Raw genomic sequence first — 25,889 nt, forward strand, 5'->3', positions numbered from 1 at the left:
GGGGGGAATAAGGTAGGGGTGGGGGGAGGGGCACTGGGATCATTGATGGTGGAGAATGGACACTGGTGGAGGGATGGGTACATGATCCTTGTGTGACTGAAATGCAAGCACGGAGGTTTGTAAGTCTATAACTGCACCTCACAGGGATCCATTACAAAAAACAAAGTAAAAAAAATATTTGTGTTAGAAGAAAAAACTTGTTTCAAGAGGAAAGAAACATTCATTTTTCATTTTCATTTCATTTCATCATCCTGTTATTCGTCGATTGCCTCGAGCAGGCCCCAGTAACGTCTCTTTCATCCTAGCCCTGAGATTATATTCAAGGCTCTTTAGGAGAATGAGACCCATCATTGTTACTGGTATTTGGCATATTTGGTATGCCACGGGGAGTTTGCCAGACTCTGCCCTGTGGGCAGGCTACATTCGATAGCCTGCATGTTTGTCCAAAGTAGGAATGAGACAATAAGATGTCATAAAAAAAAGTTCTGATAAGATGTCGCGCGGTCACAAATGTGGCCGCGCGGTTCCGGGATCTGGATTTTATAGTCTCTGAGTCTTGGCCGCTGATGGGATTACCACAGCGCCAGGGGGCCAGGTGGTGGGTGTGACCCCCGCCTACTGGAATTTGGAGGATCTGGGTGGAAGATGCTCGACTCCAATCCGAGTAGGCTTGGAGGTCTCGGCCCCGGAACCCGCGTGGCTTTGTCCCTCTGCCAGTACCTTCATGTGTGCGGAGAGTGGTCTCAGCATGGTGGTGGCTGGTCCTGGAGGTCTTCGACTGCCGGAGCCCTGGTCGGGGCGGGCAGGAAAGCTCAACCCGCTCCCCTCCAAGGGGCCGCGGGAAGGAACACCCAGGCGCGGGGGCAGAAGACTGCACTGTTCTCATCCGGGAGAAACATTCAATAACTTCATATATGCATGATATTTATTAAATAGAATTCTACAGCCACTGTATTTTTATATGTGGTATGAATTCATAGATTCTGGCATTCTGTTTTACTATGAAGAACTTTCATTGACAAGCCAAAATAACTACTACTCTACCAGCACTTTCTTTCTCTCTGGAAAATGTGTGTTTATAAAACAAAAACCTTGTTAACATTAAAATAGTTCCAAAATAATTTCAGTATTGTAAACCACATTCTTCAAAGACAGAAGACAAAAAATTAGACAAAATAAAATTGTTCCAAGAGGTCACTGAAATATTACAACAAATAGAAAAATTTAAAAATTAATCTATTGATTAATTTCACCTTGGAAAGTATGGACAAAATGTGTAGGGACTATTGCAAAGCATGGATGTTTAAATGTTGATGGTATACAGAAGAAAAGCAATTCAGAATAGAAAACATCTGTGAATAAAACAGACCATGGTGAGAGGCATGATAAGATGCACGCTTGAACCCTGGACAGCAAAATATCACCATAAAACAGTGTTAGGGAGGAAAGTTTCAAGGAGGAAATAGTGATGTCATAGGGGAAGAGGAAGAGACACTTAGAGAAAAACCAAACTGTATCACAGACTCACATACCTGAGTCTATTCTGGGCATCTCCACTTCACTAATAAGATAACTAATTAAATGTCTAAAATTAATATCTTTATTTCCTGCCAGATACATCCACTACAAGAATCTCACATCTCAATAAAGGATGCAGTAATTCACCCAAATATCCTAACCAAATTCTTAAAAATCATTCTTGTTTTATGTCTTCCTTTCATTACTCCTAACCTTATCCAACCAGTCAGCAAGTATTATTTTTTCTGTCACCAAGAGTCTGATTTTGTCCACTCATCCTCTCCCATGTTAACACCATATTTCTTCTGCCACCATCCTTCCCCTCACTATACTTTTCTTAGGGGACTTCATTTTTCTTCCCCTCAAGTTAGCCCACACACACTAGTTAGAATTTGCTTTTAAATCAAAATTAGACCAGATACCTTCTGTATTTATAACCTTCTAATTATGTCCCATGTTTCCTTGAACTCAACGAACACTCCAATAATGACTTAAAGGTTTTCTTTATGTTTTATCACTTGCCTTTCACTAGAACATTGTGCCCAGTTTAAGTCTATGGAGCTTAGACTGCAGGCACAAAGAACTGAATTTTGTTCCTTGAACACCCCAGGCTTACTGAGGGGTTGGCTTAAGTACTTCTGATTGGAAGGCTTTCCCCACAAAAAATATATTCACTGAGAAACCATCTCAGTGAGAAGTAACCAGTAGTGAGAAGATACTACTCAGGATTAGTCTATTGCCATTTCCTCTAAGTGATCTATAGTTATTTTCATAACAATCAGTACTTAACATTCTTAGCTTATTTTATTATTTATAGGCATATAACCAGATTTTAGAAAAAATACTAGTTTACATATTTATTGCCTGTATCCAACCATAAGAATGTGATTACCATGAAAATAGGGACTTATCAGACTGGTTACTCTAAGTTGGTCAGTGCTGGTAAATGATAATCATATATTTGATATAAAAATCTATGTCAGTTTGTTTAATGTTTTAAATAAAAGGAGTTGTGAGAATGTGCTATTGTATCACATTCAGCAGGAAAAACAGCAGAAGATAAAATCAAGCTCTATGTGATTCTAAAACAAATTCATCAAAAGGTTTGAAACAAAACAGGAGTATCCCTTCAGCAAAAGTTTTAAATCTCTTTAGGCCATACAAACATAGAATAATTGCTACAAAATTTCACTAGAACTGTCTTTCAGCAACCCTCACTGTCTTTGAAAATTAGTTTTAGTTTTAGTTATATGAAAACACACAAATTGGTGTCCTATAGTTCTATTCTCCTAAACGTAAAAGGGGTGATGACACAAGCAGGGGCTGGAGTGATAGCACAGCGGGTAGGGCGTTAGCCTTGCACATGGCCGACCCAAGTTCGATTCTTCCTTCTCTCGGAGGAGGAGGCCCAGTCCCGGAGAGCTCAGCAAGCTACCGAGAGGATCTCGCCCGCACGGCAAAGCCTGGCAAGCTCCCCGTGACGTATTCAATATGCCAAACACAGTAACAGAAGTCTCACAATGGAGATGTTACTGGGCCCGCTTAAGCAAATCGATGAACAACAGAGGACAGTGCTACAGTGCATTGCAACTGATAAAACCATAGCATAGAAATCATAAAGAAGCAAGACCTTGGGAGTTAAATAACTGCTCCACAAGTATTCAGACAGACAGAGTTCGGGAGGAAACTGGAACTCATGACTCCTAGTTCCAAGTTCAGTTGTTTTTTCCAGTATATCAAGTTGCTTGTGTTCTCAGGGTTAAGAATAAAATTTCCCTCATCCTAGCTGACCTGATTTAAAAGTAGTATTTGGGGAGTATATGGGATAAAAATATCTATTCTTCTGAGCATGGGGTGGCATGGAGAGAAGAGGAAAACAAAATTTCAAATTTAAACAATAAAATATTTGCAATCATACTAATGTTAACAACAGTGACAGATCAAATTTTGAACTTTGAGCTATGTATTTACTATGACATTTTTACAACCTAATTATTACAGTCACTTCCTCTAATAATGTAAGCACACATCAGGAAGCATAGAAAAACACATAATATAAAATAAGAATTGTTGACTGCTGGGTTTTAGAAAACATACTTGTACCACTGAAGGTGATTACCAATGAGAATTATTTTTTCATGCCTTAGAGATCATTTCTTAGTATAAGGAAGGATAATCAACCATGTATTTATTTTGTAATGAGGGCTACTTTTCAGGAAGTCATAAAATTATGAGAATCACTATCACTATCACGTTGTTCATCGATTTGCTCAAGCGGGCACCAGTAACATCTCCATTTATCCCTGTCAAGTGCTATTGTAGCCCGATGGCATATTGGGGGCTCTTTCAGGGTCAGGGGAATGAGGACCATCATTATTACTGTTTTTGGCATATCAAGTACAACACGAGTAGCTTGCCAGGCTCTGCCGTGGGGGCAGGATACTCTCTGCAGCTTGCTGGGCTCTCTGAGAAGGATGGAGGCTTTTGGGGCAGCCTCTAATCAGCTTTACAGGTGTTCCCAATCAGGCATATATGCGGGCAAGAGACTCTTGGAAATCTGCTGGGTTCTCTGAGAGTGAGAACTAGACAATTAAGAACTTCCAGGAGCTTGGTTTTAGAGTCTCTGGATCTTGGCCATTGATGGGGTTACACGGCAGTTGGTTGGTGTAACTGAGTAGCTACTGGAAGATGGGGGATCTGGGTGGAGGAGGCCCAGTCCCGAACCAGGCAGGCTTGGAGATCTCAGCCCCGGGTTCTGCACACCTGGGTTCCACTGCCGGTTCCTTCATGCGTGAGGCCCATCCTAGTGTGTGGAGAGTGGTCTTGGCATGGCTGTGGCTGTGTGCCGGAGGTCTTCAGCTGCTGGGGCTGTGTTCAGGGCGGAGAGGGAAACTCAACCCATCCCCCTTCAAGGGGCGCCGGTGAGGACAGCCAGGCACCGGGGCAGGAGACTGCCATCATTGTATTATGAGAATATATATCTATATATAAATAATTGTTATGTGAAGAAATGCATAACGAATTCTGATCAAAAGAGACTCTATTTATCTTCCTGACTAGAAGTAATGTATCTTTAATTATAATATTTTAGGAAGTACATCAGTAAACTCGTACGCTAACCAAAAAATTAAGAAATTCCTTAAAATGTGAAAATAATGATCATAAATATAACTATTTTAAAATGATTATGGAACAAGAATCAACACCAATCACACGTTAATGCTTTCCTGGCACAGGACTCTGTGTAAGCTTCCATTCCTCTTATCCCTGGAGATAATGAAATCAATGCCTGACATAGATACGCACAAAGTTAATTTAATGCAAGTGAAGTGTCTGGTCTCTTAGGGACAGAAGGGTGTCAACTGAACAAATACTGGACATTCCTGGCCATCCAATTAATGAAAAAGCCAGTAAGAACTGTTTAAGAGGATACATGTATTATGTCACATACTGTTTCAGATAGAGAGCATTGAAAATAGAGCAAAGCCAAAGGTGAATTATAAAACTTAAATGTATTTTGTTCTTTCAAGCCATATGCAAGTATTTATTGATAAAATTATTTTACATGGAAGGAGATAGAATCGGGGATGTAATGACTTTATGATGGGGCCTGGTGGGTTGTTGTCAATAAAAAGAAAGACCACAGTGAAGCTTATACATTTCTTTAATTGTGAGTATATTGAGAATTTGGCAATTTTGTTGTACAACAAGTTCAGTCTGATGTATTTCTCTGCTGTTGCTAAAAGAATAATAATTTGCAAAGCAGCAGCATCTGTATTGTGTATAGAAAAGATAAAGAACAGCCCAACTACAAAGTAAAAGATTTGCAAGAGAAAATTTTAATGACTCCCAGTTTCTTTCTTGTTCTCATTTAATAATATGTGAGTCAAGTGATAAAATGTAAAACTTATTTTTTAAAAAAAATGATTAACAAAGGCTCCCAGTTTCAATAAGACATGGCTATACCAGAGAAATTTTATTTTATAAATGACATTCTAAAAACTAAGGCAATATATGTTTAGGTGCAGAGTTGGTTTAGTTGGTTTTTTTAAGTTTAATTACTGATCACTATAGTTTCATGGGTAATTCTTCAACCAGTTTATAGCATGAGACTTGAACTATAAAACCCCTTTTTTTAAAAAAGCCCTATTTTGGAATTGCTGAATTGAATTTTCCAGATCATATTTAGCAAGACTAACCTTTATTTTTTGTGTTTAAAATTAAATGGCTAAATGGAAAAAAATCTATTTTTAAATATCAAGAACTAGTTCCAAATTAATTCTTGTATTCTAAATAACCGTGAGGCTGGGTTTATGAAGAACTTCCGTATTTACAAGTATCAGTCGGGCTTTTGACTTGCTGAATATCTTCCAGGAAGAGAAACATGATATAAGTTACATTTCCTGAGAGAGAAGTGAGAGATGCTTGGAGTTTATAGCAAGTCTTTCTTTCACAGCTGACATCCACCATCACCTGTCAAGTGACAAGCAATTTGGCTTGCAGGGCCTAAAGGGTTTGTCTGAAATGCCTTGCCCCCCAACTGGGTGATGATATTTGAGTTCCTTAACCACAGAGACACTGAAATATTAGCCCTTTTTTTTTGAGCCTTGTTTGTAAAGAGGATACAGACAGATAGATTGTTAATGGGAAAATAAAGCATGGAAGACTCTAATCATCTCACGCCTATTATGATTAGCACTTGTTCACTGTGACATTGTAAATGACTGCTCCTTGAAAACAAGTTCTCTAATAAATGACATTCAGAAAACATTTAAGGAGAAGCTCCTCTTCAGAAATGGAGCCCCGGAAGACTAGGTTTTTCAAGTGTCCCCCATGCCAAAAAAAGATAAAACAATTCCTGTGAAAAGCCAACTGCTGTCCAAGAAGTCCTCTGAATTCTGAGTGACCTTGTTGGTTCTGGGGGCCTGGCTTGTTTCAGGGTAAGTCTAGAAGATCCCAACATGTAACTGAAAACAGTGACTTTTCCCATTGGCATACATTCAGCTGTTTTTTCAAGAACACATTGCTCCCATACCTTTAATTCAAATAAGGTTTTAAAAGTGAAGTTGATATATTCTGGTTTCCTTCAGATCACAGAAGTCATTCACCATTTATTTATTTATTTATTTATTTATTTAAATGAAAAAGGTTCAAACCTTTTACTCTGGCACACAAAATCTTCCGGAACAGCATCTCTACCTAAATTTCCAGTCATCTTTACCCTCTGACATTCCCACCATGCTCACTAACCACACAGGATTTCTCGCCATTCTTCAAGTTGCCTTGACCTTTAAAATCGCCATGATGTTCCCTCTGACTACCAGATTCCAGGTCCTGGCTCACTAGCACATTTGTATGTATTCTTCAAACCTCTACTTTTCAAATCCTTTGTAAGAATTTTCCTGGCTGTCTCAACATGACTTCATCAATTCACCAGAGATTTTGTCATAGACATAACCTAAACGTTCTTACTTTTTCCCTTAATAGCTAATTGTCTTCCCAGGTAGAAATAACTTGATGGCAAGGACTGTGTCTTTATTCATCCTCAGATCTTCAATTCTTGGCCCCTAGATTCTTCACTTCATTTGAGAATTTTACGAATTATCTGACTAACATTTCTCTGATGGCTGACATTGGAGATGAAATTAGAAATAATAGCAACACTATATTATAAAATGTTTTTCTCCACAACTCTACTAAAAGGGAATTTATACTTTGCTATTGTGAGTTGCTCAGAAAAGAAATAGGCATTGTGGAGATAAATGAGAAGGCTATTTGGTTTCCATATCTGCAAGCTTCTATAACTTTTTGCTTCAGTGAGGAGATAACCGGGAGTCAGTAGAATTATAGATGTGAAACATATGCCCAAGTAGCAATAGTCTTGGGATAAAAGGAGAAGTCGAGGCAAGTTTAGTTAAGTTATTGAACTCATCAAGTCCTTACAATCTAAAGCATAGCACAACACACACACGCACACAGAGACACACACATGCTTAACTAATGAGACATAGGGTAAGGAATCTTTGAGATAATAGAGCAGTAAGCTGCTTGTCTTCATGGGGTTCCCAGGTTCAATCCTCAGCACCACAAATAGGCCCTGAGCACTACCAGGAGTGATCCCTGTGTACAGAGCCAGCAGCAAGTCCTAAATACTTCTGAATGTGGTCAAAAAAATTCAAATAACAACAACAACAAAAGCCAGAGAGAAACTCTGTCATTTGAAGTTAAACAGTCATGAATGGAGATTGACTAAGTTTTGTGGAGCAATATTTTCATGAAGGAGACTGAACTCCCAGAAGCGACAGAGATAGAGGGTGGGGCATTAAGATAAGAAAGCTAGAACATAAGGCATTTGCTTTTGACCTAAACATATGTGCAATTAATTTGGAAATCTCAGAAATAGGAGATTTGCTTTGAAGAGGTTCAAGTTGTGTAAGTAGGTGCAACATTTACAACATGGGCACTGGTCTTAATGACATCATCTGAACCCACAGACAAGTAAAGCATGAGAATATTTACAATATGTGAACCAGAACAAGATAATCATTATGTCAAATGTATTTTAAAATTATAATAAGCACAATAAAAATAAGAAAATTTGAGAACATCAAATGAGCGTTATATTTAGGAGGTAACATTTGTGTTAAACTTCTTAAGATATGTAAGAGTCTAAGTGGCAGGAACAGTGGACAAAATATGACAAAAAGAGAGAAATGGGTACACAAAGCTATTTAGAGCAGCATTGAGATCACTAGCATGGGTAGAGGACAGAAACATTGAAAGAGAAATTCTCAGTGCTCAAGAAGTGTAAGTCAAATATCAGTGGGTTAAAGGACGTGTGAGGAAGTGAAAGGAGTTAGGAATGTTATTCCTTTGAGAAGTCTGGGACTAAAAGGGACTGTCACCAATGAAAATAAACCCTTGGACTCTAACAACAGCACTGAAGTTTACCAAGAGGCTGGAAGGACTAGAAGAGACCTTAAGACAGCGATAGAGAGTCTTGGCACTTTGATGAGGTATCGTAAGTTTGTACATCAACAACATAAACATAAATGCTATTGCAAACTAAAATTATATCAATAATTTTATAGCGCTAATAAAAATAAAATAAGACGTATTGTTAAATAAAGGTGCTTCTAGAATATGAAAAGACTGATACATGTAGTCTACGAAGTCAGAATAATATAGAAAGACATTAAAAATAGCATGTAGTCATACTCTTGATTCCAGGTTTGTTCAATAAAAAAAGAAAAGAAAAGAAAAAATAGCAAAGTAAAGGAGGTCAGTCACATGTTGCTCTAGACTTGGAGGAGGCAGGCTGGAGGAAGATTAAAAGCACAAGTGAAGGGGTTAACCTTTGAAAGCAGGAGGGTCGCCTCTAGAGAGGACAGCTGAGGCAAAGAAATTCTGAGGTAAAAAGGAAGCTGAGATGGTTTAAATAAGAGGAATAACTTGGGTATCAAACATCTGGTCAGTTCAATCTCACACTCAACCAACCAGATGTTAATTCTACATGCCATTATGATGCGTATCCATATTAATTAAAATTTTCTATGGACTTGCTATTGTTTTCAAGTGACACAAATATAAGTATAGTGAGAATTGTTAAATTCAATTATTTGAATATTCTACTCTTTAATCTAGAATTATGAAAATGTCATCTAATCTAAAAGAATGTATTTTATAAAATGCAAATGAGGCAATAAACGAGGCATACTAAGCTCATATGAGTTACAGAAAATAGCAAGCAACTTGGGAACTAGTCTGTTACTCTTTTGTAGGTTAAATTGAGATAATTGTGAGGATAAATTAATGATTTATTAGATGGCATAATTGTTTCACAATTCAGTTGACATGAAGTTCAAAATTTATCACTAAAAGCATGATTCTATCTAACTATCTCATGCTGTTTCTAAGAATGGGAATTAAACTATCCAGTGCTATTTTCTGAAACACAGAAGTATCCTATCAATCTACAAAAACAATTTGACTAGTGTTACAAACCACGTCTTAAATTTGATAATAAAAAAATACCATGTGCTATTCCTTATAAAATCTGATGCATTAGATTTAAAAGTTAGTGAAGAAGTAATTTAATATATAGTTCAACAACAGAAGTATAATGATCAATGTCTGACATCACATTAGCCCGTCATGGAACACCTTATGACATTTGCATTATTAAGACTGGGGGGGACCGGGGGCAGTGTCTTCCAAGCAATCCTCAAGAGCCCTGTGACACTGCTAGCAATAATGGACTAACCAGGCTAATGGTCAATTCTAGGATTCAGCAATGCAGTCAGGGATTAAACTTTACTCAATGCTTATACAAGGTATGCCCCATAATTTCTGATATCTCCCCAGACTTTTAAGTTGTACAGTTAGCAATTAACTGAAAACACTCAGGACAAATGACGTGATAATATTTTAGGGAAAATAATTTACGTATTATTTGTTATTGTAGTAGACAAGCTCAAAATGTCTGCCGTATTATATTTCACCTACAGTCAACAGTATATGTATATTTCAACATCTGTTAAGAGAGTAAATTTTAAGTTCTTTCCAAATAAAAATAAAATTTAAATGACATGAATGTTATAGAATCTATATACAATATGATCAATTGCTTAAACATTTTACATTCTCCAAGCAATATTAAAGTATATTTAAATTAAATTTACTTAAATTTGATAATAATAAAAAAGTTTCCAAATCTCATAAATGGAAATACTAAATTGATATTTTCTATCATATTAAATCCTATAACCAATTCTTTAGAAAGCTTTACATTATTGAAACACTTAACATCCTTAAATTTTCTAGAGAAAAATTAAGTGATTTCCTGAGATAGGTTCTTAAAATGAGTAAATGAATTTTTTATTCATACGTTATTATGTATAAAGCACTTAAATTTTGTCCAAATGTTATAATTTGGTGAAATTATGAGGTAGAGAATTCAGAAATAATGAAACTATCAGGCCTTTCTTCACATCTTAAGAATGCATAATCAATGATTCACCTCACATTTTTTGGTATGACAAAGTATAATTAAGGAAATATATTGATGACATAAGAATTATGCTACAGTCAATTTATAAAAATAGAAAACTTTCTAAGTAAGTGACATTTCCTTATATGGGAAGTTTCCTATCTACAGAACGACAGACTGTCTCAACATGAGAACTCAAGGGATTCTTAACCAGTCTTCCACTAGAGTTTAGTGTAACTATGAAGTAATTCTTTCACAATGTTCAGCAATTAGAAGCTTCAGTGCTAGAGTTCTGAACATAGTTTTCAGCCTCAGAATTTAACCGGGATTGAGAACTTGGAGAAGTCCCAAAGAAGAGCAATAAAAATGAAACATGGTTTAGAAAACCAGCCCTTATTAGGGAAGGAATGAAAATAAAAAAAATCTGCCTTGTGGGTGATGTTAAAGGAAGTGTAGCCTTTATGAGAAAAGGGGTGGAATTTGAGTCCTGTAGCCTAAGCTAGAATGATAGAAAGCAATGCATCTGGTCAAGGTTAAGAAGCATAGATTTTTGCTGAACAATATATCTCTACAGCTTGTTCCAGGAAAGCAAAATTAAACCCACATATTTTTCACCAATTCAATTCCAGAGCTTATCAAAATATTTAGTCTACAGGTGTTCACAAAATGCTTGCATGTGAAATTGTAACCCCTAAAACAATTTTTAAAACAAAATCACCTGAATTTTAAAACACAAAATAAATTCAGTAAAATGTGAATACTGCTGACTACAAAATGAGTGCTGAAATTGACTGTATTCATTTTAGTCACTGATTGAATGATACTGTTTTTATCTTCCCTTCAGTAGAGCAGAAACATTTCAGGGATTCTAAAATACTAATATAATAAGCTACAGATTTTGTTTTAAAATTGCTTAAGTTTTTAGCTTTAAAAGTTTAATAACAAAATTTTTAAATGACAATGTCTAAAGCTCCTGAAGATATTGGGTTATGTGCAGAATAGATGGATAAAACATCTGACTGAATGTAATTAGATGCATCTATCAAGTTCTTTAAAACTGAGCGAGTAATTCCACTTTGAAAAATCAATCTTATAGAAATAATCCTAAAACAGAAAAAAACAACTTGTTTATATATAGTAGTATTGTTTGTAATAATAAAAATGTAATGTGAAGGTCTGTGTAGAAAAGACACCCGGGTGGTGAATCATTCAACAAAAGTAAAGAAAAACTACATATCATGCTGTCATCCATATAATGGTTTTCACCATATTTACAACTATTTTCAAAACAACCTTATGGCTCAAGGAACTTTAAAAACTCCTAAAACACAATACATGCCATCCAAATATATAATGCACATTTCCCTACTTGCTAAGGATTAATTTATAAAAATAGAAATCACAAATAAGAATAGCTCCTGTCAGCTCTTTGTTTTTAATGTAAAACTATGGAACTAAACAGGCTTTATTCCAGAAAGCATAGCATCAATTTTATAAAGGAGACACAGCAAGAAGATGCCTCTTCACTAGACATTATTTGCAACAAAAGCTAAAGGAACCACATTTGTCAATTGTGTCACTTTGTTTAGCTTCACATTCCAAGTTCATAAAATTTTGTTAAAATTAATCTTTTTTTGTTTTTGTTTTTTATACATAGCCTTGTTTCCTACTTCTTCTTAGCAGACCTATCAGTTGCAAAAACAAAAACAAAAAACAAAACCAGTTCACAGCAATCACCTTAAATAAGTCTACAGCCTTAAATCCGTCTATAAAATGTTTAAGCAATTCTCTACTTTTCTTTTTGCTATGGGTCCAGGGATTCTAATTTGCTGAACCACATATGACCTCAGCATCTGTCCCACTACAGTATTCCATATAGCAAATAGCCATCAGCCATAGTATCTGAGATAAAGGATTTCATCACTCTTGTATTCAAGACTAAAGCAGAAAACTAACTTCCTTTGTACAACTGACAGACTGACTTCCCCAATGGCCAGCAGAATAAGGATGAACGGTTTCTTCAAAATCAATAGTGCACAGAAATTTAATATTCATCAACTGTTCTAAAACTTTAGACTAAAACATTTTTATTTAAAACATGATTTATCAAAGTTGCTAATGAAATAGAGTATATTATACCAGAAATATAAACTGCTCCTTGATATATACATTTCATTATACATTTTCTCATCCTTTTCCCCTGAGAACTTGAGAAACCATTTAAAGATCACCAGAGTATGATCACCTATGACACAGTTCTCACTGTATAAGAAATAATAAATTATTCTTGTTCAAAATCCTGTAAATTTTTACTATTTGTCATCCCAATGAATAGTGAAGAAATGGAACTTACTTTAAAATAAATCAAACTTAGAAAGCCCCTCTTCTGTTACCTAAGTCCATGCCACCTTTAAATATAAAATAAAATGTTTTTAGAGCAACCCCTCCAAGAACAACCTTTGGTGGGAATGATCCCCATGTTACCAATGCTCTCCTTAGATTTCTTTCTCATGATCTTATGTGAAAGATGTCAAAAAATAAAATAAAAACAAGCACAGACACAGACATAATTCCTATTTTCCATATAAAATAGCATTTGCTTTTTCCCATGCTGATTCTGCAAGGCAGCTTATTTACAAATATATAAATAGCTGCAACTTTACTCCAGTCTCATTGAAAAATCAAAATGGCATCATGCAAGAGGCAAGAGAAGTAGCCTAGCATACTTGGCACAATGAGTGAAATGTAAGTGGAGATGAGCCAAGCCACTTGACACTCCTAGTCAGCTTAACCAGATACCCTCCAGTTTCCTGTAGTGACAGTACAAGGTTTCTGCTCTGCAGAGCCAGACAATTCACTTACATTTATTGCACCCAAATCTGGCAGTGATTTAGATCCAACGTGGGAAAACAAATTTCATGGCATACCTAGTATTTACTGTCTAACTATGGTAGTGGTCTTCCAATGTAACGACTTAAACTTGGCTAACTCTTCTTACGTACAAGTCAGGTGAATTTTAAAAGGTTTTCTTTGCAATTTGGTCATGGGGCCAGAACACGGATTTGATATAAGAAAGAAGACATGAGGAAACAAATGTATCTTAATTTCTAAAACAGAATTTATTGTCTTTTTGAAATTCATTGAAGCTATCTACCAGTAGTTAAATATCTAAACACACACCTATATGTATATGAGACTGTACTGATTTTTCTTTGATGCACATAAATATTCCAGCATGGAACTACAGTGCCCTGAGGTTTAATGCCTCTGTGAGAAGCACCTAAACACGCCCACAGTAGCAGGTCTGCACAGTTTTATCTGCTGAAATGCCCTTCCTGACAATCACCCATTATATCCGCCATTACCAAAGTACTCTCTTCTTTTACAGTCTTATTTTTTACCAAATTAATGAGCAGTTTACTTTTAAGGAACCATATCATTAAACTAAAAGTATCTAAAATATCTCAAAAGGCTTAAAAGGAATGGTTATCAGGGGGAAAAAAAGTGAGTTACAAATCTAGTTTATAAGGAGCATCTGATATAAGCAAGGAGATGTTTGACTCAGTTTCCCTTTTGAGGATTCAAATTCTGAGATTCTCAACAATCTATCTTGCTAGTTAAATATTAGGTTACCCATCAGAAACAAGAAAAAATCATTCATGTATGTGTTCACATAAAAACATCTGTGTATTGCGTGTTAAACAAAATTTGTTTTTTCAAAAATTGCATCATTCACAGAGTCGGAAATTTCTCCAGGTCCCCTACCAAGCCAATTTCACTGGGGCACTGCAGATGGAGCAGGTGTGGTTTCCCTGCCTACTCCAGATGGAAACACAGAGACCAGGAGCTTCCATAAGCAAGGTCCAGGTACGTGGGTTCCATGACTAAATCTCCAGTTCTCATGGTGGAAGAGAACTTGGGCTGCTCCTCTTTGGGTCCCCGCCTGCCCAGCAGACTGGCTGTCACCCCCACAATGTGCCTTCAGGCACCATTTTAGGGTACCAACAGCCTTGGTCCAGAGATACCCAACTGAATCACAAAATGTATTAGTGCCCTACAGAAATGTCTCTGGAACCCAACTATTTACAACCTAGGGTTCCAGAAGCTCATGGCCATGGCACCCAAAATGAGCAATGGACAATAAATGATCCAGCATCTGCCCCTGGAAGGCAGGTTTGAATGTTGGTTGGAAAATTCGAGCAAAGCATAGTGCCCAAAAGTAGAGAGAGAGTATTGGGGAAATTGCTTGTTATGGAGGCAGGGTGAGGGCTGGGATGGGGGCAGGGGGCTATACTGGGGACACTGGTGTTGGAAAGTGTGCAGCGGTGGAGGAATGGGTGCTTGATCATTATAAGGCTGAATCTCAAACATGAATGCTTTGTAACTGTATCTCACGGTGATTCAATAAAAAAAAAAGTAAAGTGGAGTTCATGCCCAATTCAATCAGCTTAATCAATGGCTGATTGAAGGAGCAGTACTCCTACATTTAAAAAAATTACATCCTATTTATATACTGGAATATCCACCTATTTCTTTTCTTTGCATTGAGATTTTTTTTCTGGAGGTATTAGAAATCTTCAAAAAAAATTATGCTCAGGTAGGCCTGGTTGTGCAGAACTTCGGCTAACAGTGCAGGATGGGTGAAAGGAGGCAGGTTTGTTGTGGGGATGAAACTTCCCAGCCCCTGAATGCTCATCTTACACGCAAAAATTAAAAATCATGACCAGATACACTATAATTGCCTTCCTGATGACTCAGTTCTCTAAATTAGTAACACTGTCCGCTGATAGCATATAGTCATCCACAGGAAAAACTAATTTTGCCTTGTATAATTGCTGACTAACTCTTTGATAGTACCTAAGTGAAAATCTACTCCTTTTCTTTTAATCCCAGGTTTATGAGCAGAAAATAATAATAAAGATGACAAAAGAATATTCTGACAAACATATTCTGAAATAAATTAAATATAAAATTCAAAGATGAAACTGCAAAGTCACTTTACTATAATATTCTACACAAAAGAGTAACACCGTTGGGCAAATTTCCAATATATATATATTGGAGTATATATATATATATATATATATATATAGTAGAAATATATGTAGAAATAAATTTATAATTTTTCATCTCTATGTATGTTGTCTATATTTCAAAATTTGCATTTTAAAATCTAATGTCCATGATGTCAACTTTAAACACATTTATCACAGCATTCATCTTATAAAAATTCAATCACCACCATATGATTTTATTTTTAAACAAGGAATTTAGAAACTCCTTATTAGGAAACAATAAGAGTATTAAAAATTGGTTAAAATATTGTTATTTTACTCACATGGCATCTCTAATCAGAAGTGCACTCCCCAATCTGAAGCATGTTTTTTCACCTTCACAAAATGCACGTCTTAGAGTAAAGCTCTCTCCTAGGTCAAAACCTGAAAAACATGACAAATTATTTAATCCAGTGGTTTCCTTAAACTTAGAAGACTCATAGTGATATTGTTTTTTAGATGGGATTTTTTAATTGTCTTTGTAAATAAACTTATTTGATTCAAATAAAATTCCTGCTATTTGGGATTAGTAAAATTTCGGATTCACTTTTCTCCTTTTAAAATATGAGTGTAAAAAGTGTTTCAAGACTCAGATGTGGCCCTGCAATTTGGTACTGTGCTTGCCTTACAGGCATGAGGCCATGAGTCTAATCCCCTGCAACAACCAGCCTTGCTAGAGTCATTCTGGAAGCATTACTGTTAAAAGTCCCTGCACCACAGCCAGTGTGTGACTCAGTGCATTAAATCCAAAGGTGTGAGCCTCAGTGAACACTGCAACCAAGAACACAAGCACCATGATCAAGTGTGTGGCTCCCAAATATTATAACAATAGAAGGAAGAGGAAATTAAGACTCAAGTATTAATTTTCTTTTACCTCAGTATTATCCTCTGTAAACAATTGTAGTTCATTATAGCAATTCTGGTATCTAAAGACAGAAAGAACATGGCCACTTTGGTGGTGGTGGCGTGTAAGTACCTTTGTGCATCAGTACCTTGAACAAGGTTGCAAATGCATAGGGACTAGCTCTTTCCTGCAAGCAGCCAAACTAGGTTTAATCCCCAGCATCACATATGGTTCCTGAGGTACCCCAGGAACTCTGAGCACAGAACCATGGGTATAGATAGCTCTTAGCACCCCAGAAGAGGTCCAAACCAGACCCCTCCCCCCAAAAAAATTTATACACATATTACTGAAATCTTAGCAGTCTTCAAAAAAAATCATGCTTTAAGAGAATCTACAGTGATGTGTGGAGATTCTTATGTATCAAACGTAATATATATTATAATTATTTGTGTACATGTGAATGTGTGAGGATTGGGGAAGGAGAAGAGTTTAATTGGAAGGAGAAAGTTAAAAAAGAGGAGTAGCCAGGGCTATGATACAGTCAGTAGTATGCTTTCCCTTGCACGTGACCAACATGGGTTTGATCCCTGGCACCTCATATATGGTCCCTTGAGCCAGCCAGGAGTTACCCCTGAGTGCATCGCTAGGAGTAATCCCTGAGCACTACCAGTGGAGCCCAAAAATCAAAAGATAAATAAATAAAAGAGAGAAGAAAAAATAGAGAAGGATGAAAGAGGGGAAAAAAGGATATGGCATACCAAAATGGTCATTTTAACAATATTTGTTTTGATATTTTTTTCCATAAATTTTCTTTTTTTCCTCCCAGGATTTCTAAAAGAATATAATTTCATAAATTCAGTTGACCTTAGGTTCAATAATATAGTATTCTGTTCTCAGCATTTTTTCCATCTTTCATTTTAATATTGCTAAGAACATCTTAAACTTCAAAGTCAAATAATCACCAACAATATATTGCACATTTGTCAACAATTTCTTTAAAAGTGTTATTTTGAAAGAATTAAAATGCTTACCTGAAAGTTCAAGTTTCTCTCTGTTGCCTTGTATAAACTGATGTCCCTCTGTTCTCAGTGGAGGACACTGTTTGTCTATTTAAAAAAGAAGACATTGTGAATTTGTACTACACTTTCTATTAATATTTTAATAAATTTTAATCACACAATAAATTTGAAAACAAGACAAAATGTAAGTAAACTAATCCAGTTTACTAAATCTCTAGGTAGCACTGTCCTCCCGTTGTTCATCGATTTTCTCGAGCGGGCACCAGTAATATCTCCATTGTGAGACTTGTTGTTATTGTATTTGGAAGCCCAGCAAGCTACTGAGAAGATCTCACCCGCACGGCAAAGCCTGGCAAGCTACCTGTGACGTATTCGATATGCCAAAAACAGTAACAACAAGTCTCACAATTTGTTGTGAGATGTTACTGGTGCCCGCTCGAGAAAATCGATGAACGAGAGGACAGTGCTATAGTGCAATTAAATCTCTATAAAATTAGAGTAATAAAAATTAGAAAATAACCCACTTCACAGTGCATTTAAGAGTTACATATGGCTATATAGTTCAGTGCTGAGAACACTTTCTGTCACAAAGTAAATGCTCAGATAGCAATGATGAGTATTATTAGCATTATTAATCTAAAATTTTAATTTTCTTATAAACCTACTACATTGGAAAATTAACTGTTACATCATTAAATTTTCATTATAAAAGAATAATATAAGTTGAAAAATAAAACAATATGTTAGAAAATAGTTCACTTCAATTAAGATTCTAGTGTCAGGTGATAATATACTTTAGAGAATGTTAGGAACTTAAATGGGGCTGGAGTGATAGTACAGCAGGGCGGGTGTATGCCTTGAACGCGGCTGACCCAGGTTCGATCCCTGGCTTCCATATGGTTCCCCAATCCTGAGTGCAGAGCCAGAAATAACCCCTGAGCATCACTGGGTGTGACCCAAAGAAACAAAACAAACAAACAAACAAAAAACATAACGTGTTCTAAAATTCATACATTAAAGCCTCACTCCCACATGTGATGATATTTGGAGATAGGCTTAGTGTTTAATAAAACTCTTCTGAGGGTAATTAGAATACACCTTTGTAAGAGAATGCCACCAGAAAGGCATTCTGGTGGCAATCAGAATGACAGTTCTCATTAGAAGTGGTCATGTTGAAGTCTGGACTCTGAACTTCTTACTCTCTAAAATTGCATGAATAAATAATTCCTGCGGTTTAAGCCACACAGTCTATATGTATGCAGGATTCTTGCTAGAAAAGCCTGAATTGACTAAGACAGCAACATAGATGAAAGTTATTAAAAGTTATAACATTTTAAAGCAAAAATATAAAGACCTCTAAAATACAAGTGACCTACAAAGAAAAAAATATACAAAATCATTGAGAAAGTAATTATTAAGGCACTTAATGACAAACATTAAATGTGAATTTATTCTACACATAGTGAATTTACCTTTTCAATACTATTACAACATAGCAATATGCATAGAATAACTTTATATTATCTGAGAAATGCTTCATTCTACATCAGGCTAGATTCTAGGAACATAAAAGTCAATTTAGGCAAAATTGCAGCCAATTTTTAGATTATACCAAGGTAACTATAGAGCTGGAAAGATTTTAAGTTAAATTGATTAAATACTTTAATCTTAGCTTAAATTCTCCATCTTGAACTCCCGAGAAACCTCAATGAGTTTGGTTATCGTGTGGATATGGTCGATGGTGCTGAATCCTTTGCGGAACCCTGCTTGCTCACATGGTTGTCCTTCATCTAGTGTTCTGCCAATCCTATTCAGGATGACTCGAGTGAACAACTTGTAGATGACAGACAATAGGCAGATCGGGCGATAGTTGCCAATGTCATGGATGTCTCCCTTCTTGAACAGTAGTACGGTCCTGCTGGTTTTCCATTGAGATGGAACCTTGCATTCAGACAGGTAGCGAGTGAAGAGCCGAGCCAGTGTATTGATGAGTACTGACGGCAGGTTCTTCAGGTGTTCAGGTCTGACCTTGTCTGGGCCGGGTGCTGTTTGCTTCTTTACTGACGAAATGGCGTGTCGGATTTCGGAAGGGAGAACGTTGGGAACGACATACCCATCCTGTGGAATTTGGTATGTCGGCAAGTGGACATGGCTATCGAAGAGATTTGAGTAGAAGTCATGGATAATCTTCTCCATTGCCGTTCTGGAGGATGTGATGGATCCATCAGGACGTCGGAGGGCAGTCATCTTGGTCTTGTAGTTGGCGAAGGACAGGCGGGCGTTGCGGATACTTTTCCTGGCTTCTGCCGCATCTACCAGTACTGCTGCTCTTCTCTCTTTGAGGTCTTCCTTGATCGCATCTCTGCACTGCTTTGCAAGCTCGGACGTTAGCTTGCGGTTGCCTGAGGCATGCGCCAAACCACGCTGGCGAATTAGCTCAAGAGTTTTCGAAGATAGGCGACTTTTTGTGGCTATCTCTCTCTTGGCGTTCCTCGCACATTCATGGAGGTGCTGAACCAGTCGATCGTATTCCTCGTCAATGTTGTCAACAATGGCATCTTCCCATGTTGCCGCAATAGTACCAAAGAGTTCCCAGTTGGTGGTCGTTCTGGGAGTTCTCTTTTTGAACTTTTCAGCCCTTTCTCCCCGCTCTGTGAAGTAGAATTTTGCACGAAGGAGACGGTGGTCTGATCCCGTTCGAAATTTTGGGACAACAGCGACATCAGTCAGGCAAAACCGTCGATTGAATATGATGTGGTCTATTTCGTTGTGGAATCGTCCACCGGGAGACTCCCATGTCCATCGTTTAGATTCTGCCTTCTGGAACTGTGAGTTACCATGAATGGTCTTGGTCGACATGATGAACTCAGACAGTCTCTCACCCTGTTCGTTCCATTCTAGGCCATGGGTCCCGATGTGAAGTTCTTCAGCTGATCTTCTCGGTCCTATCTTGGCATTAAAATCACCCACAATGATCTTGTAGAAGGTGTGGTCTTCTTTATAGAACTTCTCTAGCTCCATGTAGAACTTCTCGATTTCTCTTTCATCATAATGAGATGTTGGTGCGTAGACAACGAAGATAGAAACTGCAGGCAGTGAGCCACATCTATTCAAATGTAAACGCTCTGCTTAACGTTCATTGATTTAAAGAAGGCCTTTGATTCTGTTGAGACGGAAGCGGTCATTGAAGCCCTAGCCAGTCAGGGCATTCGAGCCCAATACATCAGGATCCTCCGTGAGCTGTATTGCGGATTCACTACCAGGATCTCACCATTCTACAAAGAAGTGATCGTCGATGTCAAGAGAGGGGTGCGGCAGGGTGATACCATTTCACCAAAACTCTTCAGTGCCACTCTCGAGAACATCATGCGACGACTGGAATGGGAAGGAATGGGAGTGAAGATAGATGGTCGGCAACTACACCACCTCCGCTTTGCTGATGACATTGTTTTAATAACACCAAACATCAGCCAAGCGGCACAAATGCTGGCCCACTTTGACCGTGAGTGTGGAAAGGTAGGACTACAGCTGAATCTTACGAAGACAATGTTTATGAGAAACAGCCTTGTTCCTGACGCCCCATTCGCTCTCAATGGAACGACCATCTCCGAATGCAACAGCTATGTGTACCTAGGTCGAGAGGTCAACATGACAAATGACCTGGCACCCGAGCTGCGCAGGAGGAAGAGAGCGGCTTGGAACGCCTTCAAGAACGTCGAAGAAATAGCTAAGAGGACGAAGAACCTCCGGCTCCGGGCACATCTCTTTGATTCCACTGTTCTTCCTGCATTAACATATGCCTCAGAGACCTGGGCCCTACGCAAACAAGATGAGAACGCCATTCAGGTCTCCCAAAGAAGAATAGAAAGAGCTCTGCTTGGAATATCACGTTTCACTCAAATGAGAGAACGAATCCGGAGTTCTGACATCCGTCGACGATCAAGGATCAGGGACGCTGTCTCATTTGCCAAGGTGTCGAAAATCAGATGGGCTGGTCACGTAATGAGATTTAAAGACGACCGTTGGACTAGAGCTGTTACTGATTGGATTCCACGGGATGTCAAGAGACCGCGTGGCCGCCCACCTACCAGATGGTCAGACTTCTTTGTCAAGGTCATGAACGATCGGTTTGAGGCCCTCCATGTTCCCGGAGCGAAGAGATGCCATTGGGCTACACTAGCACGCGACAGGGACAAATGGAGACGTTACTGGCGCCCGCTCGAGCAAATCGACGACTAACGGGAAGTTAAGTGATTAAGTGATTAAGTGAAATTCTCCATACCTAAAATTAATGTTTGGACTTAATGACCCAAAATAAAAAGGTTTGAATACAGAGAAAAATAAAATGCTTAAAGCCAATCTTCTTTATGTAAAATGAAAAAACTACTAATATTCCAAACTAGCTAATCATCTTCTGTGCCTTTCATTCAACAAACACACATTTATCACAGGGGTCTTAAATAAGAACAGTCCCGATTTGATCTCAGGTACCGTGTATGGTTTCTGGATAGTGATTCCTGAGCATAGAGCCAGGGATAAGCCCTGAACACAGCCAGGCATGCCCCCCAAACAACTGAAGCTTATATATTGTGTATATATGCCTCAGAGGTGGTGACAGACCATCATCTTTACATACTTAACCATAAAAATGAATCATGTTCTAAATAGTGCTCTCAGATTTAAAACACAACACACAAATTATAGCAATGAATAGTGATATTGCTTAGCATTTCAGATAATATGGCTATGAGATAACAGTACTACCCTATACTTTAACATGATGAGTGCATGTTTCAAGTAATAAAATTAAATATTTCTTTAAAATTACCAAGTTATCTGAATTATTGTCAGTTTTTGTTTTCCTTTGCAGTTCTAGGGGTCAAGTCCATGATTTCACACAATGGGAAAAGCACTCTACCACTGAATCACTTTTCTCAGACCCAAATCAATTTTTATAAAACCCAAGCATCTCATCAAGATCTTCAACTGAAGTCTAGACGATATTGCTGAGAGAAATTAAAAACCTAAATAATTGAAGGAATAAATGAATTGTTTATATTCAAAGATTCAATACTGTTAAGATGATAAATGCTTATTTTTATCTCTAGATTCATGTAATAGCAGTTAAAATCTCAACAGGTGGTTGACTTCTCCATTCATCCCTGTCACGTGCTAGATGGCATATTGGGGGCTCTTTCGGGGTCAGGGGAATGAGGACCATCATTGTTACTATTTTTGGCGTATGGAGTATGCCACGGGTAGCTTGCCAGGCTCTGCCATGCAGGCAGGATACTCTCGGTTGCTTGCCAGGCTCTCCAAGATGGATGGAGGCTTTTGGGGCAGCCTTTAAACACCTTTATAGGTGTTCCTAGTCAGGTATATAGGCAGGTATGATACTCTCAGTAGCCTGCTGGGTTCTCTGAAAGTGAGAACTAGAGAATAAGAGGTCGTGTGGCTGCAAATGTGGCCACATGCTTCTTAAAGCTTGGTTTTATAGTCTCTGGCAGTTCTCACCGGGGCCCCTTGGAGGAGGGTGGGTTGAGTTTCACTCTCCGCCCCAAGCAGGTTCCGGACACCTAAAGACCTCCTAGACCCAGTCAAAGTCATGCTGAAACCACTCTCCACATGCTTGAATGAGGAACCAGCAGAGGAACCCAGGTATGTGGGACCCGGGGCTGAGATCTCCAAGCCTCCTCAGTTTGGGACTGGGTCTCCTCCACCCCAGCTCCCCCACCTTCCAGTAGCTAAATAGTTACACCCACAAACTGCCATGTAACCCATAAGTGGCCATCTAGAGACTATAAAACCAAACTCTCGGAAGAGAACAAGGCAGAGTCTCCTGCTCCCGCGCCTGGCTGTCCTCACTGGGGTCCCTTGGAGGAGGGCGGGTTGAATTTCCCTCTCAGCCCCGAGCAGAGCCCCGACAGCTGAAGACCTCTGAGACCCAGTCAAAATCATGCTGAAACCACTCTCCACACGCTTGGACAAGGAACTGGCAGAGGAACCCAGGTGTGCAGGACCCGGGGCTGAGATCTCCAAGCCTGCTCGGTTCAGGACTGGCCCTCCTCCACCCAACTCCCCCACCTTCCAGTAGCTAGACAGTTACACCCGACCCTACCACTGCAAGAAAAAACAAATACAGAAGCACTTCACCAAATAGAATATAAAAATTGTCAGCATGGATATGAAAAAGTACTAAAAATCATTAGAATCAGGGAAAGGAAAAATAAAATCATTTCAGTATCTCTGAAGGACTAAAACGTAAGAACTGACAAAATCAAAAGCCAATGAAGATCTGGAGCAAGGAAAACAATGATTGAGACTAGCAATCAGTACATCCATTTTAGAAATCTATTTGCCAACATTCACTATAGCAAACACACAGAAAATCTAGAAATGAGAAAATCAACAACACAAGATAACTGAGTACCGAAAAGGAAAATAAATTTTTTTTTCAGAATATTCTGAAAATTCCTTAGACAGCATGGGAGAATTATGGGGATTTTGGAGGTATGAGATGCAGTAATTTTGCAGATGAAGATCATAAATTTTACACAAATTTAAACTATTATAAAATATGTGAACTCTAAGTGATAAAAAGAAAAATCTAAAATTATAAACAACCCAACTATTTGTTGACACATGGTAAATAGCTAAATCATGATATGTAGATATAGTGAAAAAAAATTTATAGTGGTAAAAATACGAATGCCCTGCTGAAATATTCAACTGCTTGCATGAAATTTAAGATACAGTAATATATTATAAAATTATCATCATTCCAAAAACTAAAGATTGCATAATTTCATTTATATAATGTATAAGAAATTGTACAACTTCTCTTGATTATAGTACTGATTATTTTGGTGGGGTATCAACTGAGAAAGTATGAAAGAGAGACTTATGGAAATGTTACTTATTCTGATATGCATAAGCAGCTACATAGATATTCAATTCACATATGAAAACTAATTTCACTATGCATCTAAGACATGTGGACATTTAGGGTGTACAATACCTCAACAAAATGAAGAAAACCATATATCTATAAGAAAATAGGTTGAGTAAAGTTATCCTTGCCAATTAAAATGATCAATTTTTAGAATAATTATATTGCTGATATGAGTAAAATAAGATCAACTTTTAATTTTGACAACTTGAAGATGTCCTAATAGATGAGTGGTGAAACAAATCTCAACACAGTGCAAAGGGATCTCCTACAATGGCACTAAGATAATAAGGAGAAGGTCTGCTGGCCTGCTGCCAAGTTGGAAACCGTACATATCTTATTTAAATTCTTCCAAGGATTTAATCAATAGATGATGATTCCAAAGTAATAAACCTGCCACTTTGACATGAATGGAATTCAACATTTCCAGAATATTTATGAAAATACTTTTCCACTAACATCTTTAGATGATGAAAATCAAACAGAGTTTGTCAGAATATGAACTTCACAGTGAAAAATTAAACAAAGTATAAATAAAATGTTAATTATTTTGAAGATAATATTTAAGATCCAATATTCTGTATATGTGAGTTTTCAGGATTCGCTGCCTATAAACAGAAACACTGGAAGTGGCTGTCACAATTTGGATGTGTTCATTTTTTTTTCTTTTTTATGGACTGACACTCTCATTTTAGTATAAATATAAAGTAAGGAAATTTTTTAGAAAATGCGTGTGCACCTTAAAGAGCTATCATAGAGCCCTAATATCCTAACTTTCTGCCAGAGAAAGTGGAATCACTGCAGAGGTGTCATTTCAGACATCAAATGTTTACAGAGAACTGGTCTTCAGTTTACCTTGGGGAACAGAGGTGAATGAGACTTGGGGGATTAGGAACATCTGAACAGTGATAGAGCAGAGGTGGGATAGGGGTGATGCTGGGCATGAAATTGAATGCATGAAACTTACCATTAACAGTTTTGTAAAACAGGATGCCTAAAATAAAATTTTAAGACAAAGACTTACAAAGTAATTAGTAAAATTTCACCATGAATGATACACTGCTTATAGACCCTTGGTAGAATTCTGGGAAAGAAAATGCAAATATCTTTAACAAATTCACACTAAGATTTTGTTTCTGATTGCAAAGAGAACTTTTCTCATGACTTGAAGGGTTTAGGCGGAATACAGAGATAAAAACACACAGAAGGGGACCAAGAGAAATATAAAAAAAGGCAGCTAGGTGAGATTTGGGTAGATTATCTAGATTTTGCTTAGATAATCTATTTGAAAAATACTTTTCAAGTGACTTTTACTATTTTCTCCCTCTCAAAAATAGAACCCTAAGAACCCAAGCACTAAACATTGAAGAAAAGTTAAATGACTTTCTCTCAGATCACAAAGCTACTTAATAGCAAAGTTGAAAAAAACTTGTTTCTCAATGTCTAATTTATTTAAACAAATTATTTTAAAGCCCTGGTGGGCTGGAGTTATAGTACAGTGAGTACGGCACTTGCT

General features: G+C 37.5%; 1 protein-coding gene across 1 annotated transcript in view; it reads right to left on the reverse strand.

The window, feature by feature from the left end:
• The window catches only part of COL19A1 (collagen type XIX alpha 1 chain), a 381,848-nt gene that overhangs the window by 327,491 nt on the left and 28,468 nt on the right, over positions 1-25,889 (reverse strand). The window contains exons 3-4 of the mRNA XM_056109815.1: positions 17,437-17,511; positions 15,846-15,945 (exon numbers count right to left, since the gene is read on the reverse strand). Of these exons, the coding sequence (XP_055965790.1) occupies positions 15,846-15,945; positions 17,437-17,511 (175 nt within the window). The remainder of the gene's footprint in view (positions 1-15,845; positions 15,946-17,436; positions 17,512-25,889) is intronic.

This window comes from Sorex fumeus, unplaced genomic scaffold (genome assembly GCF_029834395.1).
Source record: "Sorex fumeus unplaced genomic scaffold, SorFum_2.1 ptg000008l, whole genome shotgun sequence".
NCBI lineage: Eukaryota > Metazoa > Chordata > Mammalia > Eulipotyphla > Soricidae > Sorex > Sorex fumeus.